The sequence below is a fragment of the Podarcis muralis genome, chromosome 11 (genome assembly GCF_964188315.1).
Source record: "Podarcis muralis chromosome 11, rPodMur119.hap1.1, whole genome shotgun sequence".
NCBI lineage: Eukaryota > Metazoa > Chordata > Lepidosauria > Squamata > Lacertidae > Podarcis > Podarcis muralis.
This window is the reverse complement of record NC_135665.1, coordinates 57,194,895-57,206,604: the sequence shown is the minus strand read 5'-3', so window position 1 is coordinate 57,206,604 and position 11,710 is coordinate 57,194,895. Positions and strand designations below refer to the sequence as shown.

The 11,710-nt window shown below is 47.0% G+C and overlaps 1 protein-coding gene across 3 annotated transcripts in view; it reads right to left on the bottom strand.

Annotated features, from left to right (window-relative positions):
- Positions 1-1,043: 1,043 nt before the first annotated feature.
- ZBTB7C (zinc finger and BTB domain containing 7C) overlaps positions 1,044-11,710 on the bottom strand; it is a 248,341-nt gene continuing 237,674 nt past the window's right edge. For all 3 annotated transcript variants that reach the window (XM_028748782.2, XM_028748781.2, XM_028748783.2), the window contains 2 exons: positions 6,855-7,521; positions 1,044-4,829 (listed from right to left, as the gene is read on the bottom strand). In XM_028748782.2, coding sequence (XP_028604615.2) covers positions 6,885-7,521 — 637 coding nt within the window. In that variant the 3' untranslated portion in view covers positions 1,044-4,829; positions 6,855-6,884. The remainder of the gene's footprint in view (positions 4,830-6,854; positions 7,522-11,710) is intronic.

Here is an 11,710-nt window from a genome sequence, read left to right as displayed (position 1 = left end):
CTGTCAAACAGCTCTCACTGCCAGAAAAAAATTCCCTATGTTTAGTCAGAATCTCATTTCTTGTACAGTGGTACCTCGGGTTAAATACTTAATTCGTTCCAGAGGTCTGTACTTAACCTGAAACTGTTCTTAACCTGAAGCACCACTTTAGCTAATGGGGCCTCCTGCTGCTGCCGTGCTGCCGGAGCACGATTTCTGTTCTCATCCTGAAACAAAGTTCTTAACCTGAAGCACTATTTCTGGGTTAGCGGAGTGTGTAACCTGAAGCGTATGTAACCTGAAGCATATGTAACCCGAGGTACCACTGTAACTTGAAGCCATTGGTTCAAGTCCTACTCTCCAGAGCAGGAGAAAACAAGCTTGCTCCATCTTCCATATGACAGCCCTTGAGATATCTGAAGATGGCTATCATCTCCCCTCCCAGTCTTCTCTTTTCCAGGCTAGACATACCCAGACCCTTCAACCATTCCTCATAAGGCTTGACTTCTAGATGCTTGATCATCCTAGTTCTCCTCTTCCTGCACACATTCCAGTAAGTCCTGTTTAATTTAATGGGGAATTATTTCAGAGCAAACACGTACCAGATTGAACTTTTAGAAGGTTGAGGATTAGGGAGGCCTTAAGAAACAGATAGGGACGCGGGTGGCGCTGTGGGTTAAACCACAGAGCCTAGGACTTGCTGATCAGAAGGTCAGCGGTTCGAATCCCCGCGATGGAGTGAGCTCCCGTTGCTCGGTCGCTGCTCCTCCCAACCTAGCTGTTCGAAAGCACGTCAAAGTGCAAGTAGATAAATAGGTAGCACTCCAGCGGGAAGGTGAACGGCGTTTCCGTGCGCTGCTCTGGTTCGCCAGAAGCGGCTTAGTCATGCTGGCCACATGACCCGGAAGCTGTACGCTGGCTCCCTCGGCCAGTAAAGCGAGATGAGCTCCCCAACCCCAGAGTTGGCCACGACTGGACCTAATGGTCAGGGGTCCCGTTACCTTTTAAAGAAACAGATGCAGATCATATAACAACACATAATTCTGAGAGGTTTAGGACACTGGTTGATTTGAGATAATATTTTATTTTGTCCACGGGTTGCAAAAATGTGCAATAGGTATGTTTACAGGACCGGCTCCTTGTCAGTGGATGGGATTTGCAATTTCTTCCCTGCCCCCAAATAAATCAAATGGAAGGAGTCTGATCACATTCTGCTCTACAGCAATTAGTGCAAGTAAAACATTTGCTTGACATGTTCACATGGACTGCTTACTGCCCTGGCCAGAGATGCTCATGCAAGCTCATCCTCAAGGTATCTTGAAACATCTGTGCAGAACAACCACTTGACTAAAAGGAAGGCTTGCAGAATGATTGCCTCTGCCCCATGTCCAGGACCACATGGGTAACATTTGAAGCAGGGGGAATGCCATGGTTTGGGACTTCCACTTCATTCCCCATGTCAAGCGTTATCGGTGTGTAATGAGATCCAGTCATGTGGAAGCAGAAAGGGTAATGGAAAGATCAAAATAGTTGGGGCCATGTGTACTTAATGCTTAATAATAATAATAATAATAATAATAATAATAATAATAATAATAGTCTGCTCCTGAGCAATACAAAAGCTGGGTCCTGTGGCTTGCGTAAATTATGCAAACTGAGCAATGCTACATCATTTTTTTAAAACTTTGCATTCAGGTTTCTCAAGTCACAGGGAAGGGCTGTGGTGGGCCCTGAATCCCTGTCCGCTGACGATTTTTAAACCGTCTTCTGAAATTTCAGTTAACACACACACAAATCTCCAATGCCCCTCTCTGCTTCCATGGGCTGCCCCGTGCAGTTCTCCTCATCTACCGAAACAAAGGTGGTCGCTGTGGACTGGACACCTGTACAAAGCAATGCCTGCAAAGAAGCCTTTGGGAAGAGTGGATGAATCCAGGCATCAAAGCTTTGGGGCCTATAGCAGAGTATTTGACTGGGGCATTTTATTGCAATCTGTTCTTCGATTGGTTTGCTCAAATGTTTCCCACCACTTCCTTCTCTCTCAAACTTGATTACTGTGCACTTTGTGATTGGCAGCTGAAGGTGTGAACTGACACCACTGGAAGACCTGTGTGTTGGAAGTGCAAGCCTGTGGTTTTGCATCTGTGGTGGTCCATTCAGACATACCTGTGATGGTCCATTCATCACTTGGGAATCAGCCCGTACTCAGGAGCTCAACCCACTTTTAATATTGATTCCTATGGGCTTTGGGCAGCTCAGCTATGCTGGACTGTGGCCTGTCAGATTTTGCATTGTCTCCAGCGATACCCTTGATCAGAATGAACCTCCTGGGGAAGCGGGTGCATCAGAATATTCACCCTGCACATTGTGAGGAATGAATTACAGGATAATATTCTGCGTGAGTGAGAGACCCTCCCCTCCAATTCTGATAAATGGAACAAATCAGTTGCAATTCATGCAAATATCTTCTGCACAAAACCCTGCTCAGTTATATGCCAGTTTTATTCTGGACCAGAATAATGTTGGAGATGCGTATTGGGAATGTCTGTGTGGCAATTTCCTGCTTTAGTACTAGCAGATATGATGGGCAAGTTCAGGTATGTGGGAAAACATTTAAAGCACACCATTCTCCCTGTGCCGGCATCTTCTAGGGCAGAGGTGGTGGACTTGTGGCCCTCCAGATCTTGCTGGACATCATCCCTGACCATGTTTTCCTTGGGCTGTTGAAGTCCAACAACTGGTAAGCCACTGGTTCTTCATCCCTGATCTAGGAGGACTTGATGTGAAGCTGGAGGGATTCCTTCTGGGTCATACCATTCCCCAGTTCCCACAAAAGAAGAGAGTATTTGCTAGCTGCATCTACCTTCTCCTTACCAGAGAGAGAATGTCTGTGTCTACTATTTTCACAGACCTCTCTGGCAGGAGCTGTTTTTGCCTGCAGTTGGAGTGGGAAGAGAGGCAGAAAAGCCCACAGTTGCTTCCACCTGCATGGCAGGCATGTGGATAACTTCGGGGGAATTGAAACGTAAGGTGCATAGGTAGATGATGAAGCTCAGCAATGCAGCAGATGCATAACTGAGCTTCAAACCTATCTCCAAAGTTTCAGAAGCTGCTATAGTCCAGAACCTGTGCTGTGATGCCGACACAGAGAGAGAGAGCGTCTGTGAAAGCAAGATTTCCTTTTCACTTCAGCGGAGGGGCAACCATCCCTTTATGTGTGTGTGGTGCTGAAATCCTTTTGTAGAGCAGATCTCTCACCAGGGCACCAACCAGAGCTCATTGCACCAAAGCGAGCAGCTGTCCATGTCGCATGACTTCAAATGTATCTCCAAAATCATAGGGTCTAGAAGGATGCATTATTTATAAAAACAAAAAACAAAGAGAAATAAAACAAAGGAAAGCGGAAGGTTGTCAGAATCTAGGTTCCAGACGCTGTGGAAAATTCTACACATACTTGATCACAGGGAACAATTAGACAAGGGCAGGGCAGCCCACAATGGGGTATTCGCCCCCTCGAAGCAGGCAGCTGCAATTATGGGATGCCAGGGGGCCTGCATTGCAGTGAAATGTCAAGAAGCTGCGAGAGCATTATGGTCTGTAAATGTCCCTTCCACCAGAAAATGAGCCCAGCCACGAGCCAGCTAACATATAACCCAAATGAGATCATCCAGGGGCAATCAGCCTTAACTTGTTAACAACAGCAACACAATCAGCGTCCATTGTTCCCTTTAACAATCAAGAAGTCTAATAAGGTGCAAAGTCACATGGAAAAGGCTTTTGGAAGCAGCCCAGTCTGGGGGTCCCGTGAGTCAAACAGAATGGCACTAAATGTACATAGGTGGGCTTGAACTAAGTGTTGTAGTTCAAAACGTTTGAAGGGCACCAGGTTGGGGGAAGGCTGGGTTAAATTTTGGAACACCTGCTAGCATCTTTTCACACATTACGTTTCTTCGGTGTACCCTGAAGATGTCTTAAGGACATACGCTTACAAACACGGGCATTTTCGAAGTACATTTGTCAGAAAGCCATGACCGGCCACGGTTATGTCACCTGCTGAGTGTACACCTGGCGACAAACCCAGGTTTGCTGTCCTGTCATGTGTGAATCAGCCTTTTCCTTCCCCGTGATTTACTGATGTGCATTTTTTAAAAACCCTGCATGTTGCCAATAATTTAAGAAAAAGAAAATCAACTAATACTGCTTAATAAATACATAAAAGTATCTTTTCCGGTCTTTTAAAACAAGAATCTAGAGCGTCCACAAGAGTTAAGGATGATTGTCCCTTGATTATCTAAGGCAAATCTGTTTGACATGGTATCCCACCCCCATTCTTCTTTTTACATAAAGCAGTCACATAAAAATAGTTATAAATAGAAAATTTCCAAAGGATCTTCCACCCTCCTGACAATACCCCGCCCCAACAAACAGGAAACATAACAAAAGCATGTCCCTTTTGCTTCAAGTTCTTGTAGATTATACAGTACTCAGAATCTTTGGATATTTTACAAGGACTCCAAATCGTAGGACACTCACCCCCCCCCCACAAGCCCTCCCCACACTCAAATAACCCCTCAAAACCTGAAGGAAGCCATAATCTGCAAAACAGTAGCTCAGAAAGACGTCTGTACATTTAGAAACAAAAATAGTCTGACGCGGTTCTCGAAAGGTTCTGTTCTCCTTCCCCACATTGGTGCAAATAAGAGAAGTCTTTTGGTGGGTTTTAAACAAACGCAGGCAGTTTTTTTTTGGGGGGGGTGATTTAATTTTCAACAGTCTTCAGTAAGAAAAAAAAGTCTTTGATCCTTGAAAGGTCCCTTCACCAGAGGGAGCCAAGCAGTGCTGAAGGAGGCCTACGGAGAGAAAAAGAAAAGAAATTTCAGGTACTGGGAAATTTGCTTTCAGTAGTCCATTCTTTAAAGTCATGGTCCTATGGTTTTTCTTTCATTATTCTTGGAAGGAAGGTTGCACATAAAAATGGGGGGGTCGCCTTGCCATGCTCTCTGGTAACCACCCAGCTAGACTACTGTAATGCACAGTTTGTGGGGCTGCCCTTATAGACAACCTGGAGGCTTCAATGAGTGCAGAAACTGCCTGCTGGAATTTCAACTGATACATATTACACCTATTCTGAAAGAATTAACATTGGCCGCCTGTGTGCTTCCAAGCCCAATGCGAGGTGCTGGTGCTTTAAAGCCCTAAACAGCTCGGGACCCCAATGTTTCTTCCCATAACAGACTGGCTGTGTCCTAAGATCTAGCACTCCTCTCCTCTGTTGCGTTGGAGAGACAGTTATCTAACGCTGCTCCTTCTTCAGTGTTCATGGAGATGCAGCCATTGCAATCAAGTCACTCACGCACAAAACAAAATGGCGAATGTAATAAGATCCAGTGGTACCTTGGTTCTCAAATGCCTTGGTTCCCAAACGCCAAAAACCCAGATGTAAGTGTTCCGGTTTCGAACTTTTTTCGGAAGCCAAACATCTGATGTGGTTGTCAGCTATTGCTTCCGGGGCACCTGCACCAATCAGAAGCTTCACCTTGGTTTTCGAACATTTCAGAAGTCAAACGGACTTCTGAAATGCATTAAGTCTGGCGCTTTTGTTTTTGCTATTTATTCTGCGTTTTTGTTTTTGAGGCTTTTTCGGTTAATTTGTTTTTGTGACTGTGTGGAACCTAGTTCAGCTACTCATTGACTGATTGTGTGACTATGGAATGGATAAAAGCCCCATATCTAAAGAATTACTATCATCAGTGCAGGTAAGAAAGAAATAATAATTTTAATTTTTATCATCTACAATACTGTCTTACTTATTTTGTAGTACTGTACATTGATTATTAAGGGATGCGGGTGGCGCTGTGGGTTAAACCACAGAGCCTAGGACTTGCCGATCAGAAGGTTGGCGGTTCAAATCCCCGTGACGGGGTGAGCTCCCCATGACTGTCTGTGGACAAAAGCCAGCTCCCTCGGCCTATAGAGCGAGATGAGCACCGCAACCCCAGAGTCGTCCACGACTGGACCTAATGGTCAGGGGTACCTTTACTTTTTAACAACCAACCCCTAGCCCCTATCCTGGACTGGTTGGATGCAGAGGAATGGGGGGGAGGTACCAGCTGGGTAACCCCCAAGGGAAGAAGGCTCAGAGCCTGAGGTCTGGCGGTGGGTTGATGATGAGTAGTCAGAGGGAGAAGGGATGTGGGTGGCGCTGTGGGTTAAACCACAGAGCCTAGGACCTGCCGATCAGAAGGTCGGCAGTTCAAATCCCCGTGACAGGGTGAGCTCCTGTTGCTCGGTCCCTGCTCCTGCCAACCTGGCAGTTCGAAAGCACGTCAAAGTGCAAGTAGATAAATAGGCACCGCTCTGGCAGGAAGGTAAACGGCGTTTCCGTGCGCTGCTCTGATTCGCCAGAAGTGGCTTGGTCATGCTGGCCCCATGACCCGGAAGCTGTACGCCGGCTCCCTCGGCCAATAAAGTGAGATGAGCGCTGCAACCCCAGAGTCAGCCATGACTGGACCTAATGGTCAGGGGCCCCTTTACCTTTACATTGATTATTGCTTTCATTTTATGGATCAATGGTCTCATTAGATAGTAAAAATCATGTTAAATTGCTGTTTTAGGGGTTGTTTTTAAAAGTCTGGAATGGATTAATCCGTTTTGCATTATTTTCTATGGGAAAGTGCACCTTGGTTTTGGAACGCTTTGGTTTTGGAATGGACTTCCGGAATGGATTAAGTTTGAGAACCAAGGTACCACTGTACTTCCCATGTGACCAGAGTTAACCAATCACATGTACTGTATGGGAGAGAAAGAAGTAAAGAGTCAGTATTGCACATGATTTGGCTTCTGAAATTTAGCTCCTCTGCCAACAGTCAACCTACCAAAACCATCCATTGGATAGAAGGTGGCACTTAGTCTCTCGCTTCAGAAATGGGAGCAAGGTGGTTGAGTCCCGCCAGTCCATTGAACCCCGTCCCCCAGGGGTCGGGAAGGGAGAAATACGGCCGGGCCGAGAGGCTCTCGTTGTGGCCCAGCGCGAAGGCAAAGAGGCCTCCGTTCCTCTCCACATCCAGGTGCGTCCGCCCAAACAGCTTCATTTGGGTTTCCTCAAACTGGTTCTCCAGCTCTTGAAAATTCAGAGCGTTCTTGGCCCCGTCCATAAAATGCTTAGGGCTGGGGCCCGGAAGGCACATGGCCGCGCTGCCAAGATGGCTGCTCATCTCCTCGAGGGCCGGAGGCACCAGGAAGCTCTTGTCGTCCGGCTGGCCGTTCTGCGCAAACAACAAGCTGGCCGCTCTCCAGGTGGCCGGCTTGCGCCCCCTCCTGGGCCGGGAGATCCGGCAGCTCTGACGCTTGATGTGGCGGTGCAGGTGGTCCGAGCGGGTGAAGCTCTTGTAGCAGAACTTGCACTGGTAAGGGCGGATGCCCGTGTGGATGCGCATGTGGTTCTTCAGGTCGTAGTTGTGGACGAATTTGGCGTTGCAGTGGATGCAGAGGTAGGGCCTTTCTCCCGTGTGCTTCCGCATGTGGATCTTCAGCTTGTCTTGCCTGCAAAAAGGAGAAGCAACATTATCAGTTCGGGGCAGCTCCTCCAAGATCACGTAACACCGTTCTTGAAAGACCTACATTGGCTCCCAGTACATTTCCAAGCACAATTCAAAGTGTTGGTGCCGACCTTTAAAGCCCTAAACGGCCTCGGCCCAGTATACCTGAAGGAGCGTCTCCATCCCCATCGTTCTGCTCGGACACTGAGGTCCAGCGCTGAGGGCCTTCTGGTGGTTCCCTCACTGCGAGAAGCCAAGTTACAGGGAACCAGGCAGAGGGCCTTCTCGGTAGTGGCACCCGCCCTGTGGAACGCCCTCCCACCAGATGTCAAAGAGAACAACAACTACCAGACTTTTAGAAGACACCTGTTTAAGGAAGCTTTTAATGTTTGATGCATTACTGTATTTTAATATTTTGTTGGAAGCAGCCCAGAGTGGCTGGGGAAGCCCAGCCAGATGGGCAGGGTATAAATTATTATTATTATTATTATTATTATTATTATTATTATTATTATTATTATTTATGTCCTCTCTGAATCTGTGGCCCTCAGACCACAGTTCACAACATCACTGACGGCTGGCAGGTCAGCTGAGACGGATGGGAGTTGGGAATCCAGTAGCATCTGGAGTCACAAGATTGGGGGGGGGGGAGGCTAGTTTAGGAACACAGGAATGTTCTGGAAACCAAGCCTTATGAGGAATGGTTGAGGGAGCTGGATATGTTTAGCCTGGAAAAGAGGAGAACGAGAGGAGATATGATAACCATAATCAAATATCTAAAGGGCTATGGAACATGGAAGATAGAGGAAGCTTGTTTTCTCCTGCTCTGAAAAGTATGACCAATGGCTTCACGTTACAAAAAATGAGATTCTGACTCAACATCAGGAAGAACTCGAAAATTCTATGATTCTGTGAATCAGATGGAGACTCTGTGGGCCATTCAGTGTTGATGGACTATAGCTAAAGGAAAAGAACCACAAAACCCTTAAGAGAAACACAACTTTGAAGAGAACAGTTAAGGGGAAACGTTCAATTAGAAATTGTATAAACATTGCTTTTTAATACTCCATAAGGAAGAAGAAGAAGAAGAAGAAGAGTAGTTTGGATTTGATATCCCGCCTTTCACTCCCCTTCAGGAGTCTCAAAGCGGCTAACATTCTCCTTTCCCTTCCTCCCCCACAACAAACACTCTGTGAGGTGAGTGGGGCTGAGAGACTTCAGAGAAGTGTGACTAGCCCAAGGTCACCCAGCAGCTGCATGTGGAGGAGCGGGGAAGCAAACCCGGTTCCCCAGATTACGAGACTACCGCTCTTAACCACTTCACCACACCAGATGAACATCATAAAAGAATATAAATATGAGGAAAGCACTTCTAGGCCACTGCCAGTTAAACATTCTGCTCCTAAAAATGTCAACAACCAGATGCCTGTCACAGAGGCCTTCATGTGGATCTTCACGTTTTTGAAATGTTAAGATCCCGTTTTGAATTTTCAAAAAAATAAATTGTAATATGCATTTTTGAATTTATGCGTTTCTTCTCTGGAAGCTGCCTTGGGGGGGGCCTTTTTGGTGGCATGTAAATAAACTGTAACAATCCCCAGGTGGGTGGGTGCCGCTTACTAAACATGGGCCCCACGATTTCAGTCTTGGTGGCAGTTCCAGAAAGTGCCACAGCAATCGCTTGGCAACTGCTATACTGTATTACATTCATTGGCTCCTTTAGGTGTTTTGAAGCATCTCTAAGAGATGACTGGCTAACCTTTTTTAAAAAAACAACAACTCCAAGAATCCTTGGGTAGTTTAATCATGGAGAGAACAATACCTGTTCCTCCATACTTACTTTTCTTAATTTAGGTAAAGGTAAAGGGACCCCTGACCATTAGGTCCAGTCGTGACCGACTCTGGGGTTGCGGCGCTCATCTCGCTTTACTGGCCGAGGGAGCCGGCATACAGCTTCTGGGTCATGTGGCCAGCATGACTAAGCCGCTTCTGGCGAACCAGAGCAGTGCATGGAAACGCCGTTTACCTTCCCGCCGGAGCGGTACCTATTTATCTACTTGCACTTTGACGTGCTTTTGAACTGCTAGGTTGGCAGGAACTGGGACCGAGCAACGGGAGCTCACCCTGTCGCGGGGATTCGAACCGCCGACCTGATCAGCAAGTCCTAGGCTCTGTGGTTTAACCCACAGCACCACCCGTGTCCCACTTTCTTAATTTATTCAATTGAAAAAAAAACCAACAGTACTCGGCGTAAAGACATGGGCTACATTGTCAAATTCGCACGCACAGTTCTTTTGATGGGTCTGGCTCTTAACCAACAGGATGGTGGTTCAAGCCCACCCAGGGACAGCTGTGGGCAGGATCCCTGCATTGAAGAGGGTTGGACTAGATGACAATTCTATGATTCTAAAATGGGCTAATCTAGTTGGGATTTGGGGACTTGACTTCCAAGAACTGGATCAAGGCAACTGAAGAGAGGCCACATCAAACACAACAACTAAAAGGCTGAGGAACCTCCAACTTTTTGCCACAGTAGATGCAGACACAAGTCAAACAATGATTCCTGGAAACCATCTTAGATGCCGCAACTGGACCTCGCTGTGCAGAAAGCTTAGCACACAAAGAACTGAGCGAGCAGCAAGTTCCTGGAGCCAGCAGGTGGCAGCACAAACCCACATCTCAAATCCGCATCTTCCATTCTGTTTTAAATGTAGTTAAGGGTGCTGAGAGTTGTTAGGAGACACTGGTCCTCCTCAGAGAGCTACAATTCCCAGAGTTCCCTGGAAAGAAGGACTGATGGCTAAGCCACCATGGAAATGGGAGCTCTGTTGTTCCCAAGATTCTGTGGGGGAAGCCACAGCATCTTTTAAATATGTTTTAAATGCATAGTGCTGATGGCAGGAGAGGTCCTACTATTTATTGGGAAGGGGCCATAACTCAGTGAACATGCCTTAGATGCAGAGCTCAGCCAGCAGCATCTCTGTAATTCAGGGCTGGCTTCTGGGTTGAGGGACCCCTGGGCAAAATGTCATCCCATGGCTCCCATGCTGACTGGCAGTGGCTCTCCAGGACTGAGGGAGCCCTGGGCAAAGTGTCATCCCATGGCTCCCATGCTGACTGGCTCTCCAAGGTTTCCGAAATGGAGTTTCTCCAGCTCTACTTGGAGATGATGGGGGTTGGATCTGAGGCCTTCTGCATGCAAGGCAGGTTCTCTGCCACTAAGCTAGGGCCCTTTCCTTAAACATGCCAATATTTGGCTTTGCAGCACTCATACACACACACACACCGTATTTTTCGCTCTATAAGACGCACCAGACCACAAGGCACACCTAGTTTTTGGTGGAGGAAAACAAGGAAATTAATTCTGAATCTCAGAAGCCAGAACAGCAAGAGGGATCACTGCACAATTTCTGGGATAGCCGCGCAAAGCCTCTTCAGGGCAGGAGTGTTTTTCCCGCTGTCCTGAAGAGGCTTCATGTTGCTATCCCAGAAGCCAGAGTAGCAAGAGGGATCGCTGCACAGCGAAAGCAGCGATCCCTCTCGCTGTTCTGGCTTCTGGGATAGCTGTGCAGCCTGCATTCGCTCCATAAGACGCACACACATTTCCCCTTCCTTTTTAGGAGGGAAAAAGTGAGTCTTATAGAGCAAAAAATACGGTATTTAACTGCCACTATATCTGAATTGTCTCTGTTATACCCAATTGCAATTCAATGTATCCCTGTTGTGTTTTAAGATTTTCCTGATATTGTAAGTGACCTGGAACTGGTCTATGACCGTAATAATAAATTTCTAATTCTAATTTCTCAACGCATGCCCACTTTTGCTGCACCACGTCATTGGCCAGGTGCTGAACATCTTGACAGTGGCGTCACAAGATCAGTCTGAGAAACAGGGTCACAGGGAGGGCTCTTGTGAGCGCCTTTGTCCTTTGTGCAAACTCCACCCTGTTACACAGTCAGCCCGCATGGCTTCTATACGGATGGCTTGCCACTTAAAACAACAATAAGAAACACTTCTCTGGTGCACAGTGTATTCTGGGTGTAGCCAAGCTCTTCTGTTTACCTTGCACACAGGTTGAGACACCCCACCCATTCCCAGCTGAAGCAAAGCCGGAAAATGCATTTGATCATTGTCCCTAAGAAACCTCCAGTGGTCTGCTTCGTATGCTGTCCAAGCCCAACCAGAGCCCATAA